This window comes from Muscardinus avellanarius, assembly GCF_963383645.1.
Source record: "Muscardinus avellanarius genome assembly, chromosome: 6".
NCBI lineage: Eukaryota > Metazoa > Chordata > Mammalia > Rodentia > Gliridae > Muscardinus > Muscardinus avellanarius.
Window position 1 is genome coordinate 118,713,160 of NC_137791.1, and position 15,613 is coordinate 118,728,772.

The 15,613-nt window shown below is 48.4% G+C and overlaps 1 protein-coding gene across 1 annotated transcript in view; it reads left to right on the forward strand.

Moving 5' to 3' along the window:
* SEL1L3 (SEL1L family member 3) overlaps positions 1 to 15,613 on the forward strand; it is a gene marked incomplete at both ends in the record, with an annotated part of 114,103 nt that overhangs the window by 39,445 nt on the left and 59,045 nt on the right. Inside the window, 3 exons of the mRNA XM_080697461.1 lie at positions 1,087 to 1,219; positions 3,435 to 3,567; positions 5,061 to 5,201. Of these exons, the coding sequence (XP_080553587.1) occupies positions 1,087 to 1,219; positions 3,435 to 3,567; positions 5,061 to 5,201 (407 nt within the window). The remainder of the gene's footprint in view (positions 1 to 1,086; positions 1,220 to 3,434; positions 3,568 to 5,060; positions 5,202 to 15,613) is intronic.

Below are 15,613 nucleotides of genomic sequence, written 5' to 3' on the forward strand. Positions count from 1 at the left end.
CAAAATAAAAAATAAAAAGGGCTGGTTGTGTAGCTCAGAGGTGTAGAATGCGCCTGGGTTCAATCCCTAGTACCACATGCACATATACACAAACTTAAAAAAAAATAAAAGAAAAACTCTATGAAAATGTGCTTGAATAGCAGCCTTTCAACTCAGCCATCCCCTTCTCTTTGCCCTATCAGGATAAAATTTTATAATGCAAACCCAATCTATTCTCTTCTTTTATAAGTGAGAGCTCTACTCTGTGTTCTGCACTTTTGGTTTTTTTACTGAATGTATTTTTGAGATCTCTTGGGTCCTTGTGTCCATTTTTTAAGCTGCACAGTAAATAAGGCTCAAGTCCAGGACCCGCTGGCTGGTGGGGCTACTCCTCACCGAGAGGCACCTGGAGTTCTCCAGTCTTTGGTGACTGTAAACACTGCTGCAAGGACCTTCTCATGCCTTTTACACGACCACCCCCTTTATTTTCTCATTTCATTCCCCAGGCCTCAAGCCCCGCAGGGCAACCTGGGCATCTCACCCATCAGCTGTGCTAACCTCGTGTCTCTGGTCAAGCCCTTTGACCTTGCCGTGGCCTCCTCCTACTCTACTTTTATGCCAGTGCTTAGCATCGGTCTACATTTCAAGTTTTCCCCTACAACCACCTTCTATTCATTCAATAGGTTTTTTATTCCTTTGCAGAGCAAAATATTTCCGCTGAAAACCAATGATTCCAAATGGTTCCATTCATTCCAGACATTATTGCCGGTATCCGTGGCGAGCCTGTGTTGAGCATTTACTGTGGACTGGGCACTCTGCTAGGTGCTTTCTTACATCTTTACCTAATCCTAACAATCCAAGACGCGAGGAACTCATTTTACAAAAGAAAACAATCTCGGAGAGGCTGAGTGACTTGACCAAGGTCACACAGCAGTTAAAGAGCAGAGCCCGGGGCCTGCCCCACCCCAAGGTGGTCTCATCCTCTGACTCCTCGGGGAAGGGCCTGTGGCCATTTGGGTTGAGTCAGAGAGGGTCCGTGCATGCCTATTTTTAAAGAGTCTGCTTCCCGTCCAGGGCTCTCTCTCAACCCTCTGTCTTCTTCTCTAGCTTCCGTGAGGATCTCTGTTACAACGACACAGCTGGGTACTTCATTATTGGAGGGAGCAGGTACGTGGCTGGAATCGAGGGGTTTTTTGGACCCTTGAAGTACTATCGCCTCCGTAGCCTGCACCCAACACAGGTAAGCCCCTGATCCAGGAGAAGTTTGCTGTGGGGGTGGAGATGGGGATCCCCTCGGGAACACGGAGCTCAGTGCAAACAAAAGATTTACCCAAGCTGGACGTCAAACATAATTAATATGGAAGCTTCAACCCCCCACCCCACCCCCGGCCAATGCAAAAATAGATTTCTGTTAATGTTTGGTTCATTTAGTACTCATAAAATGGAAACCATTTACTTTCTCTGTTTTAATAACTACTAGCTTAATTATAGAGTAGATTTTTATCAGGCTGTTGCCTATCCAGTGATTAAGCTAATGAAAGGAGAGATTCTTAGTTATTTGGTAAAGCTTCTTTTACACGCTATTATTTAAAGTATCAGAGGAGGAGAATGCTCCAGCAAATTAAAATCTTGGTTCTGCGAGCTGCTCTCTGCAGAAGCTCCAGCTTCAGCTCCTGTGGGATGGGGGGAGGGGAGCGGAAGCTTCACAGATCGAAGAGGGCTTTGTATCCTCAGAGAGTCTACTGCACCCAGCCCCTCGCATCCCCTGCCACCCAGGAAGGGAGCTGTGTGTTCTGCAGGGCAGCTCCAGCTGGGCTGAGGGCTGGGGCTTCCCATGGAGGAACCACACAGAGATGATCTTCTTAGCTGTGCTAAGGAGGTCAGAAATTCAGCCCCATACCTGACAGAGCAACATTCTCTACTTCCCTTGAGTCTGCAGAGCTTGTTCTGGAAAGAGCAGGCCCTGGTGGCACAGGCCTATAATCCCAGCACTTGGGAGGCGAAGACAGGAGGATTGAAGGTTCAAGGCCAGCCTCAGCAACTTAGTGAGAGAGACCCTGTTTCAAAATAAAAAATAAAATAGGGCTGAGGGCATAGATAGAATGCCCCTGGAATCAATTCTCAGTACCAAATAATAATAATAATAACAATTATTATTATTATTATTATTATTATTATTATAGGCAGCCATCACTAGGCAAAGTTGTAATTAGGAAAATAGGAAGCCACATCTCCTGAGGGTGATATCTTAGAGCCGCTATTGAAAGATCTCTAATGAAATGTAAAAATGGAAATGAATTTATTAATCTGGGCAATACTTACTGAGTGTCGACCAGGTGGTGCAGTGCGGGCAAGATGTTGAGGTGAGCCAGATGGACCAAGATGGTCACTTTGCAGTCTTTTGAAGACAGTCTAATTTGAACAGTACATACATACGCATGTGTATTTATCTATTCATACACAAGACTGAAACAAGAATTTTAATAAGACTACATACCCTTGCTCTACTTAGGGAACCCTGATATTTTGTGTCCTAATTTTAAAAAGCAAAGCCAACACCCAAACTTCTGGTCACAACCCACGAAAATAATGCCCTGACCCACTGCTGGGTCCACACCCTTAGAGACTGAACCGAAGGCACTCTACCTCTGAGCTACACCCTCAGCCCTTTTTAAATTTACTTTTGTTGTTGTTTTGAAATGGGATCTCACTGGATTGCTGAGATTCTTGCTACACAGCTGAGGCTGTCCTAGAATCTGCAATCCCCGTGTCTTAGTCTTCCAAGTACTGGGTTTACAAACATGAGCCGCCATGCCGGCTCCAAACCTGCATTTTGAAACACACTAAGATGAATCTCCTGTCCCCATGCCGCTCCCTCTCTGGATCTGCAACCAGTCAAGTTCTAAAAGATCATGAGATGTGGTTGAACTTGGTGTGGGGGGCTCTTGGGAGGCTGGCAGGGAAGCGTGCCCTGAACAGTGGCTCTCATCCGGCTCTCTGAGGCTGAGCAGGAGCTTGCAGAGTAGAAGGAGATGGGAGGAGGGGTCCCAGGCAGCAGGCGCAGCCCAGCCGGGTAGAGTTGGCATCACTGGCGAGAACTGGAGATGGAGACAAGTGTGACTTTCTAGGTACAGCATGTGGCAGGGGAAAAGGAGAGGGCAGAGGCCTGGTCTCTGGGAAATCCTGACATTTACCCCAAAAAAAAAAAAAAAATCTGCAGAGGAGAAGGTGCCACAAAAAGCAAGCGGAGCTGGCATGTCCTTGGATTAATATGAACAACCGCGGTTGACAAAGCCAGAGTGGATGATTCTCGTAGAAGCGAGCCGTTAGTCACTGGCGTTGTGAGTGGGGGTGGGGTGGGGGCTGAAGTCACCCTGAACACATCCTCACGGAAATCAATCGATGGGCATTTGAAGACAATTGCCGTTCATTTGATTTCTCTTGCCTTCTTGTAGATCTTTAATCCCCTCCTCGAGAAGCAACTGGCTGAACAAATCAAGTTATATTATGAACGGTGTGCTGAGGTTCAAGACATAATATCTGTGTACATGTCCATGGTGCGATCAGAGGGTGAGACACAAGAAACGTGTAAGTACTGGGCTCCTGCAGGGCCGTTTGAGTGCTGTTTATAGTAGTATGTCCAGCTTCTCCCCTCAAGGGGCTAAAACAGGAGCACATGTATGGCTGAGCTCACCAAGTGTGACCTCAAGCCCTTTGCAAATGAAAGAGAGTAAAAGTGGACATTCCACTTGCATTCAAAACAACAACAACAACAACACTGCTGGCCCAGGAGAACTCCAACAGGCCTCATAGCTTCCGACATACCTAATCTCACTTAAGAACACAAACGAAAGCGGGTTGTGAGCCTCACGTGGCGTTATTCCTGTCCATAACTCCAACCCAAGAAAATAAAAAGGAATTGGAAAATAAATTAATCATCAAAAATGTTTCCCCATCGGTGCGCTTCTGTCTTGGGCTATTAATATCTGAATATTAGCTTCCGAAATGTTGAACCATGACTTTGCTGTTCGGGGCTCAGTTTTATTGTTTTAGATCCTCGGAATTGACTCCGGGGAGACAGGGGTAATTTTCAACAGAAGGGGTGAATCTCAAACCAACTTTGCTTGCGATGGCGCAGCTTTCCTTTCTGTCATCCGGGGTGCGAGCCATTGCAGCACCTGGTCCTGCCTGGTTTGCTAGTGATCCAGCTTGGATCTGGCCCTCAGAAATGTCTCTGTGCTACTCTTGTTTGTCTGGTAGGGAGGCACTAGAGTTAGTCACGTATGTTCCTTCTGGAAGAGAAATTCCTGTGGGGCCTTTGCCATCAGCAAACAAATGGAGTCATTTCGGTCCTGCCAGCTTATCTCCCCATCTCCAGAACAGAACTTTCCATTCCAACCCCTGGAGTGGGGTTGAGGCGAGTCTGGAATGCAGCCCGGTCCCATAGAGTTTGGGTCCTGATTAGAGATGGTGTCCGGCCAGCGTAGAAGGTCAGACCTTCTGCAGTTCCCTTCAGGAACAGGCAATCCTGGCCCCCAGCTGCCCTGCTCAACTGGCAAATCATCCAGAAAATATGATGCTGTGATAAAAGAGGCAAAATGCACTGAGATAATAATATGCCAAGCAGGGAAGAAGCTGATATTGGTAACTTACCTAATATCAGAAGAGAAAGCCTGTGTCGGAAGGCCAGCCTCGCTTGCCTACCTGCTTGGTGGCGGCCGTAGGGAGATTTTCCTAATGTCTTCAACCAACTCACCTCCTTGGGGGCCCTTGGCTTTTGCTCTTAAATTCACATGCCAACAAAACTGGCCTAGATACTGGCCTCCTGGGGACCCGGCAGAGGCCAGCTGCTCGTTCTGTGGAATTATTCATCGGCCATCAGCAACGCTGGCACGTGTCCTTCGGACACGGCTCTGAATGTTGACCGCAAGCAAAGGCATCATGGCCAATTTCAAATCCCTAAAGGGCCTGAGCAAACCTCGGTTATGTCGAGTGTGACCTCTTGTTCCTTGTTCCTGGGTTTTGGAGGGGTGAGGGCTTTGGCTCTCCTAAGCGGTGTGACACCTTGTGTTCCTGTGCAGGCGACATCCACAACTTCTACCTGGACCTCCAGCACAAGTACGGGAGACCCTCAACCTGCAGGGCCTTCCCCTGGGAGACGGAGCTGAAGGACAAGCACCCCAGCTTGTTCCAGGCCTTGCTGGAGATGGATTTGGTGACCGGTAATTGAGCCTTTGCCTGAGCTTTGGACGCTGGGTTAGAAAGCCTCCCTGTTTGTCTCTGTCTCGCTCGCCCTCTTTGGTGATTTATGCCTCGACGTTATTTTTAACCCTAGTGTTCTAGCTTCATTTCAAATTTAAATTCTGCCCTTGTGTGTCCACAACTCTCGATATATCTGTGCATATTCCAAATCTAAATGCAAAAACCTAAATTTAGGATTCACTGAAGCAGTTCTTTATCAAAAACCAAGGCCACAAATGGACCGCCCTCAGCTGGAGCAGCTGGTTTGCAAAATACCTTTTAGTGCATGAAAAAAAAAAAAAAAAGAACTTATTAAGTTACCTAGACACTTGTAGAAAAATATAAAATTCTAGCTTTTCTTGAAATATGCCAAGATCTGGTTAACTCTGGGCCTCCAGTCCTCCAGGCGGCGATCCTGGCGGTGAGGCGCAGGCCCAGGGTGCTCCGTCCACCCCTGGCCCTTCTCTGCTTCTCACCTCATGAACCTGCCTGGGCCCTCTGGCATTTGGACTTGAGATTCCTGATTTGAAATATACGTAAAGCATCATCTCAGGATGTGTGTATCCTTTCCAAATTCCTCCGGGATCTCCTTGGGTGCGCTGCCATTTGGATTTAGGTAGTTAAGTAAGTACATGCTTGAGGGGCCACAAGAGATCTTAAAACCAGGCCCGTTAGGAAGAGGAAATGAAGCTGGACAGATCCAGCGTGGGGAAGAGGACACCGAGGGTCCGTGGTAACTGTCCTCGTGGTTAGGGGCCACTTGGGGATTCCTGGGCATAGAACCAGCACTTAGAGTCCAGGCAATGTAGAAGCCAACTTCCTAAGAATGACAGTGTCCAGTGGCATAGATTTTCTTTGCTGACAGCGACTCTCCTGTCCTGGAAAAGCCTGAGCTATATGGAATATTTCACCTTTTTTTTTTTTTTTTTTTTTAAACTGGGGATGGAACCCAGGGGCATTCTAACTCCGAGCGACACTCCCAGCCCTATTTTTTATTCTTTATTTTGAAACAGGGTCTCACTGCGTTGCAAAGGACCTCACTAAGTTGTAGCTGAGGCTGGCTTCCAACTGTGAGCCTCCTGTCTCAGCCTCCCAAATGCTGGGATTGCAAGCGTGAGCCACCATACCTGGCTTACACCTTCCATTATTTCAAATCTTGCTGAGTGACTGACTTGCTGATTCACTTACTTGTCTAGATGTCAGAGATAAATGAGATGATACAAGGTCCCTACCCTTGAGGGACAGACTTGAAAGCCAAGAAAACTTGTAACACGTTTTAGTAAAAGCTGTGGATGTGAAGAGAGACGCAAAGAAGGGAGCGCTCAGTTGTTCCTGGAGAGCTCAGGTGGTCCAGGAAGGCTTCCTGGAGATGGTGACATTAGGACTGAGACTTGAAAGATCAGTGGATGTTTGTCAGATGAAAGGGGACAGGTGTGGGTATTGGAGGCAGAGTAGAGCAGGGAGATGAGAACAGCGCCCCCTGTTGAATGATGCTCAAGGGCTTGGGGAGGCCAAAGGAGCCCTGGAGAGGGCTCAGCCACCAGCCATCCCGCACACTTTTGGCTTTGACCTTGTAGGCAACTGGCTCCTGTTCCTGGGTCTCGGACAGGGGTAGGAGGATGGTCAGAAGGGTTTTTAAGATACTCTGGCAGCAGTGGGGGATGAAGATAAACTGGAGGGGGATGGAGCTGTTAGCAAGGAGAGGAGGGGACCAGTCCCGGCAGAGGGGTGCAGGCTCGCGTGGGGCAGTGCTGGCCCCAGCACAGGGGGCCATGAAGGTGACCATGAAGACCCGTGACCACTGGGATGTGGGCCAGGAGGACAAGGAGCCGGGGCCTGGTATGTCCTGTGTCCGCATGGCCTCGAGCCAGGTGACCTGGTTCTAGTTTGAACTTAACTCTCACTACCTGCGCTCTTGGGCAAAGGATTTAATCTCCTTGGGCTTCGGTTTTCTCATCTGTGAAATGGGGACAGTAATAGTCCCTGGTGTTGGATGTATTGAGTTAGTATGTATATAAAATACTAGAAACAGCCGGGCGTGGTGGCGCACGCTTGTCATCCCAGCGTTCGGGAGGCTGAGACAGGAGGATCACGGTTCACAGACAGCCTCAGCTACTTAGTGAGGCCCTTTGCAACTCAGTGAGAGTTTCAAAATAAAGAATAAAAAAGCCGGGCGTGGTGGTGCACGCTTGCAATCCCAGTACCTAGGAGGCTGAGGCAGGAGGATCGCGCGGGTTTGAAGCCAGCCTCGGCTACTTAGTAAGGCTCTCGGCAACTTAGGGAGACCCTGTTTCCAAATAAAATCTAAAATAGTTCTGGGAGTACAGCCTGGATGTAGAAAGCCCCTGGGTTCCATCCCTAGCACCACACATACACAGAAAAAGAATAAAAAATAGGGCTGGGGGTATAGCTTGAAGGTAGAATGCCCCTGGGTCCCATGCCAGTACCACAGGGGAAAAAAAAAATACCAGGAACAGACACTGGTTGGTATGCTTATAAAATACCAGACACTGGCAAGCCCGTGGGAAGTTGCATGACCCCCAAGTCTGGCTAATGGCAGTTTGCTCCACAAGTCTATTTGTTTGTTCTGGGGGGCTCTCCTGTACACCGTAGGATGTGCAGCTGCATATCTCGCCTGTACCCACTAGATACCAATAATACTTCCCCCTCCATAGCCTAAAGTGGCTCCGGACACTGCCAGGTCCAAATGTCCCAGAGGAGGCCAAATGACCCCCCGTGGAGAACTGCTGCCAGGCAGTGTCATTGCTATGGTTACCGGGCTGGGAAAATTCCAGCTTTTCCTTGGTTGTTCCAGAAGTGGTGGGGCCTCCCCTTCCCCTCCCCCAGGACAGACCCACAGGGGCTGGCTGGACCCAAGCCTGGATGTCCGCTGGCTTAGCTAAGTGGGCGACGCCACGGCCACCTCGAAGCCGTCTTTCTGAGATTTCTGATCATGTTTAAATATAGTGTCGCGAGCAGGGAACAGGAGTGAATCATTTTTCACAATACATGCTTTTTAAAGAAAATACTCTCGATAAGAATGTTTTCGCGTTATTTTTACCACTCAAAGTTTTGTTTAGAAGGATTTCGGGCTATTTTATTCTTCCTGGAGGCCTAGAAACGGAATGTGTTTAAAAACCCAAACCACCAGTGCTGCCGCCTCCAGGCGCCCTGGACAGAGGGGTTGCAGAAGCATACACCCCAGCTGTGAGGCTCCCAGCCCCCCATTAATGGTGGGAGAGGGACCCCACTGTGGATGGGCCACTTTAGGACCCAGTGTTTGTGCCAGAACCACCAATTGGGTGCCTTTGGGGCCAAATTAGAATAGCACTGAAAAGCACACCTGCCCCAGGGCTGTATCTGCTGCGTCTCCCTCCCCTCCACCACCCTCTGCCTCCCTGGGGTTCACCTCGCCTGCTCGCCTCCCTCCTCTGCCTTTCCCTGGGGCCCAGGAGAAGAGGAAGGCAGCGGAAGAAGAGGTGCATCCTGAGAACCAAGCCCGAGGCCCCATTCTGCCTTCGGCGCCTGTTTTTCTAGGTTATGTCAGGAGCGCCGGGGCGCCTCCCGCAGAGGTAGGGCATCCGCTCCTTCAAATTCATCCCGCTCCCTGGCACAGCATCCTTGCTTGGGGCTATAATAGCATCTTCCGGCTAACCCAGGAGAGAGATTGGTGTCATCCGCTGTACCCGGCTTCCTAACAAGGCTGAGAAATATGCAGAAAATTTGATTTGGTAATTGAGGGTAAAAAAAAAAAAATGAGTTTACACTCTTAACATATCTTTTCTCCAATCTCTTATAAAAAGAATAGACGTACGACTGGCCTGACTTTACCGGTTCCTGGTCCCTCGAGTACCTTTCCTTTCAAGGCCATCCTGCCTGTAGTGTTTAGCTGGCCCTGGCACCTTCTAGCCGTTTCTGGTTTATAGGAATTGTGTCTGCCTTCTATTTTCTGCAGCTGTCCTGACCTGTCCTCACCCGGTGATTAAGAGACTTTATTAGAACATCCTTTTGCTGTGGTTCAGCCCCCAAGGGTTCAGGTGTTTCAGGCTTGGTCTTGAGTGTGGTAACATAGGTGGCAAAAGCTTTAAGAGGAGGGGTCTAGAGGGAGGTTCTTAGGTCCTTGCGGGTACTGACCTTACAAGGTACTAAGGTCACTCATGGGAGATTCCTGAGTCCTCAAGAGAGTGAGTTATTATAAGAGTAAGCTCAGCCCCCAACTCGCTCCCAGGCTTCTCCTTGTTTCTGTGATCACCTTCCTCTTTCTCACACAAGTTCCAAACAGACCCAAGCTGCGGCCAGTGCTGGTGCCCTTGTGCCTTCAGAACTGTAACTAACCGAAACCTCTTTTCCTTGTAAAGTTAGCCTTCCTCTGTGATTTGGTTATAGTAACACAAAGCAGAACAACACATTCGTCATTCTGTATTTTTTTTTTTTTTAATCTGAGACAAGCTATGAGAATAGACCAGAGTACCAGATGTTTCCTGCTTGGGATTCTTGCCATTGGAACGGAATAGGTGCAGTAGGAAAGAAAGACATTGAACTACGTGTATCTAAAGTCTTTCAGTCGTTCATTCGCCAAACAAGAAATGACTGAGTGCCCCAAATAAGCCAAGACAGAACAAAGAATGTTTTCTCATTTTGTGTAAGAGTTATTGAGGCCAAATATAAAGAAAACATCGGCTCCCTCAGTTCCCCCAAAGGAATTAACTTGTGAAATTATTTTTCCTGGATTTTTTAACAGAGAAGATGCGGCAGACCATGGTCCGTTATCTGGATTCTTAAGGAGGCAGTCGTCTGTTCTCTGGGCAGCACCTCCCCGTTTTCACAGCCGGCACTCTGGTTCCAGGCTGCTGCATGTGCACATGTTAGACTGGAGAGCGATTTTTTTTCTCCTACACTCTGTGATTTTAGTTGGATCACCATCCAAACCAAACAACGCACACGTCTGAGGATCACCGGGGTGGCGAGCTTCATTAACGAACAGGGAGAATGGAGAGTGGGCCCTGCAGCCTGCTAGCAAGTGGCTACTGGCTCCCATTTGGTCCCAGAAAACAGATCTCTTGAACTCAAGGGATAATTGCCAAATAGTCGTACCTTTATTCCTTAAGGGCTATGATTTTGTATGTTTTAATTAAATTTTACTTTTTGAGTTTTCTATTTTTTTTTCTTTTTTGTGGTATTGGGGATTCATCCTAGAGACATTCTACCTCCAAACTACACCCCAACCCTATTTTTTATTCTTTGTTTTGAAACAGGGTCTTACTAAGATGCGAAGGCCTCACTAAGTAGCTGAGGCTGGCCGCAAACCTACCATCTTCCTATCTCAGCCTCCCAAGTACTGAGATTGCAAGCATGCCCCACCACGCCTGGAGGAGATTTTTTTTTATTATTTATGCTTATTTATTTATTTATTTAGTAGTGAAATACACATAACATAGTTTGCCCTCTTAATCATATTTATTTATTTATTGGTGGTACTGGGGGTGGAACCCAGAGGCTTTCTACCTCCGGGTTACACTCCCAGACCTTTTTTAAATATATATTTTATTTGGAAACAGGGTCTCACTAAGTTTCTGAAAGCCTCACTAAGTAGCTGAGGCTGGCTTCGAACCCGTGCGATCCTCCTGTCTCAGCCTCCCAAGCGCGGGGATTACAGGCGTGCGCCACCACGCCCGGCTTGCCCTCTTAATCATTTTTAAATATACAGTTCAGTAGTGGGAAGGGTATTCACATTATCATGCAACAGATCTCTATTTCTCCCGGTATGTGGGAAAACGGAAATACTAAAGTCATTTAAAAACTCCCCATCTCCCAGGGTGTGGTGGCGCACGCTTGTAATCCCGGCGCTTGGGAGGTGGAGACAGGAGGATTGTGCAGGTTCAAAGCCAGATGCGCTGGCTTAAGAGACCCTGTTTTCAAAAGTAAAAAAAAAAAAAAAAAAAAAGTATAAAATAGGTCTGGGAGTGTAGCCTGGAAGTAGAAGGGCTTCCAGGAACCCCAGTACCACCAAAAAAAAAACAAAACAAAACAAAAAAAAAACCCTCCCCATTTCCCCTCCCACACACCCAGAAAACCGCCATTTCCCTCTCCATCCTGGAGTTTGACTTCTGTAGGTGCCGCACGCGAGTGGAATCATGCAGTCTCTATCTTTCTGAGGCTGCCTGTTTTTACTTGGCGAAGTGTCTTCAACTGTGGTTTAGTGTGTGTGTCGAAACTGCCTTCTTGTTTAAAGCTGAGCAGTGTCCCGTCGTTTGTACAGCCCACGTCTTGTTTATTCATTCATTCACCGATGGGTGCTTGGGCTGCTTCTGCCCCTTGACTACTGTGAACACCTCTGCTGTGTCCATAGGAGTACCGAGATCTTCCCTCAGAGACACTGAGTCTCAGTTCTTTGGGGGTATATACCCAGAAGCAGAAATGCCGGTCCTGTGGTGCCCCTGTGTTTAATTTTGTGAGGAATGTCCCTGCTGCTTCTGTAGTCACCAGGTCACTTTCTGCCCTCACCAACAGTGCACAAGGGCACTACGTCCTCACCAACACTTGCTATTTTCCATCTTTTAAAAATAGTAGCCATTTTCATAGGTGTGAGGTGCTGTTAAGTTTTGTACAGCAGTTTCTAGACTAGGGCAAGTCTGACTTTGTAGAATTAAGAATGTGAGGCTTTTCTGAAGTGACACTAGATCTATGAAAGAGCTTCATGGACAGGAAGGTACTATGTCGACGTGCGGGGCAGGCCAGCCTGACGCACTCTGCCTTGACTTACAACTATTTGAGGCTGTGTGTGTGTTGCTCTTGTTTCCTCAGTTGTGAGCTTGTTGGGGCAGCACGGGAGCTGGAAGTATCCAACTTATCCTTTCAGTTCTTCACAGTGCCTGCAATGGTTCTGGGCATCTACGGCTGCGTAGTGAATCCATCTTCTCCCATGTGAACCCGCACAGCACGTGTGTGCCCCATCCTCTTCAACAGGAACAGCATCTAGGTTTTCTTTAAAGCTTTCGCCTCAACAGGCATTGGTTGAGTGACTGCATCCGCTCCAGATGAACAAGGGAGCTCAGTGTACAGACTCTACTCTTCGAAGAACATACCTCACACGTTCACACTCCGCTGCTTGCCTTCGTGGCCGCCAGCTTCCCGCCCCGATTCAAGTACTGCCTCCTCACGTCCTCGCTCCCATCTCCCCAGGCCCACAGCTCCTCTCCCATATCCCCCTTGCCACTTCGTAGTTATTTCTTTATAGTAACCATCCTGCTGCTTAATGGCAGTTGCTATGGTTTAGCTATGGAATGTCTCCAGAAAAGCTCATAGGTTGGCAATACAGCAAAGCTCAGTGGCAGGTGGCTGGAGGAGGTGAGCCTTAAGGACTTTATCTGCCCCTGGCCTCTCTTTCTCTCTCTCTCTCTCTCTCTCTCTCTCTCTCTCTCTCTCTCTCTCTCCCTCTCCCTCTCTCTCTCTCTCTCCTCTCTTTCTTTCTCTCCCTCCCTCCCTCCCTCCCTCTTTTTCCCTCCTTACAGCAGCCATGAGTTGAGCAGCTTTCTTCTGCCATCCCAGCTCCCACAATGCATCTGTCCTGGAGACAGCTGACCATGGACTGAACCTCTGAAACTGAGAGCCGAAGTCAGCCTTTCCTCCTCTAAGTAGTTCTTGTCCAGGGTTTTAGTCACAGCGATGAAAAGGCTAATTAACACAATGGTTGATTTGCCCGATTCCACAGTTGAGCTTAGAATCCTCAAACAGGAACAGTATCTAGGTTTTCTTTGAAGGCCTTCGCCTCAGTAAGCATTTGCTGAGTGAGTGCATGCACTCCAGATGAATAAGGGATCTTGGTGTACAGACTGCACTCCAGGGTCTTTGTTAGGTGAATGAGTCACTGCAGGAATGAAGAATGTGACTTCCAGGAGACACAAGTCCAAAGTCTACACGTACCAAGCCGTGGCTCCAGGCCAGCCTGATTATAAACTACTGGGCTTATTCTCCTTCTTCCTACAGTTTTCTCATTTCTCCTTCTCTTCCTGAGCCTGTTCCTCTTGGGGGCTGCAGTCCTGTGTCTATAAACACCTCTGTAAGCATACTCCTGGTTTTCCAAGTCTAGCAGGACCCTATTTGCCAGGTTTCCACTATCAGGAAACGTAGACAGGAATCCTTCCTTGTCATTTGAGCACCTGCTTACAAAATACCAGAATACAGCCCTCCTCATGGTCCTTGCTTTCTTATTACCTGTAATCTGTGGCTGAGATGTACAGATGCTCAGGTGGAAAACAACCCAAGGTACATGCAAACTCAACTTGGGCCGTGTTTGGAGTGCATCCTGGAGCAACTGCAGCAAATGGCCAAAGCAGCCCCCTCCACGGCTTTCTGCCAAGTGCCAGGGGGTACGGAGGGGGAGGCACGTTGCACACTGACAGCTGATGCACCAACCCGGTATAGAAAGCGGCTGTTCCCACTGGTGTCTCCCACCCTGGTATATAACAGGCTTGTCCCTTACCTCCCAGAGTTGGTCAGCCTTTGAATTAAAGATGGCAGCGCTCCTTGGGGGTCGCAGCTGCAACGCATGTAGATGGGTCCTGGGAGCTCTGCTGCCTCTGGCATTTGGAGCCGGCACTCTGCATCCTGATGGCTTTGCCTGGACCAGGAATTCTCCTGTGCAGCTCTGTCCCCAAGTTCATCACTGTCCAGATCTGGGGTGGCAACCCACACAAGATCCCAATCAGGCCTTCAGGAGGGGGAATTGGAACAGTGGATCGCTAAGATGTTTCTTGAACATCTCTAATGCTTTAGGAAAGCAGCTCCTGCCAGGACATAGAAATCGCCCCGTTAGTATGTGGGTTCTTTCTAATGCCAGTACAGTAGCATTTGAGTATGTGTCTTTTCATTATTTAAGGGGTGTGCTGGCTGTTTCTTTTACTCTCCTATCACACCTTCCTTGTCAAAACTGAACCATTTGAATTCAGAAGTCCTTTGAATGGGTGTCTGGCTTCCAGGGAAACTAGGCAGCAGGGATGGGCTGGAGAAAAGCTGCAGTAAAGGCAGCTACATGGGTTGGGGACCAGTGGGTGGATGATGGCAGGCCCAGCAAGGAAGGGCCTAAGGTCAGGTGCAGTTAGGTGAGGTCCAGGCTTCTGAGCAGCTGGGATGGAGGTGGGGAGGGACAGGTGGGCAGGACAGGTGCGCTGGCCAGGGCCCTTCAGGACATCTAGCCCTAGGCCAGACTGCCAACTCCCCTCTCCCCCCTGCACCCCACGTGGGGCACCACTGAGTCTTTGGAGCCAGGGCGTGTGACTGCAGGAACTCCAAGACCTGCCAATCAGTGGTTCTCTGGGATGAGGCCAGGTCTGGGGCTGGGCTCATCTCCCAGGGCTGACACCATCTGCCTTGCTCCCTCTGGATGGCTGCCTGCCTCTTGCCCCAGGCTGGGGAGCATGGATGTGAGGGAAGAGGTGCCCCCACACAATGCATAGGCGGGTTACAGGCAGTTCTAGCAAAGCTCTACTTTTTCTCAATTTTGTTTTTGCCAACAATTGCAATGCTTATTTGGAGACCCTCAGATGGAGAGCATGGGTAGAAATACAATTATGTTACGGAGTGACACCAGAATACTGCTTCCTTTTAGAAGCAATGCTCACTGGTATTTGTTAAAGAACCATCATCTTCATATTTTTATTATTATTATTTTTAAGGCATACATTTTTTACTTTTTAAAAAATACACAGAGGCATGAAAAAGGAAACAAAGAATGGACTATGATTTTCCTACCCAGAGAATAATAGTCCTGGAAGGAGCAAGATGGAAGAAGGGAGGAGAGAGAGCGAGAGAGCAAGAGCGAGAGCGAGAGAGAGCGAGAGAGAGAGAGCGAGAGAGAGCGAGAGAGAGAGAGAGAGAGAGAGAGAGAGCGAGAGAGCGAGAGAGAGCGAGAGAGAGCGAGAGAGAGAGAGAGAGAGAGCGAGCGAGAGAGAAATGACGTATGTAAAATCAGAAAATTTACTCGGTACTGAAAGGTAGAAAAGGTTTACTTTCGAGAGAAATAAAAACCAACTCCTTTAGCTTTGGAAACCCGTTGGGCCTTACTGGATCTGAATGCAAACGAGGAATGTGCTGTTTTGTTTTTTTAAAACAAGATGAAGAACATTCCTTCCTATGGTTAAATGACATTTTCTCCTTTTACTCCCCCCCCCCTTCCAAACTTCTACTTTGGATGCATTACACCATTCGGAAGCTTGAAACCCAAAATGACTTTCTTATTGATGTCTGTCCCTCTCGCGAGGAATGAGGGTGCCTTTCTCCCTCTGAATTCTCAATCAGATGCTGGCTCCGGCTTTGGGCCCTTGGGCAAACGGCTACCTTCTTGCCTCTTCTAATGAACACACAAATGATGACCTTGTGCTATTATGGTAAATTA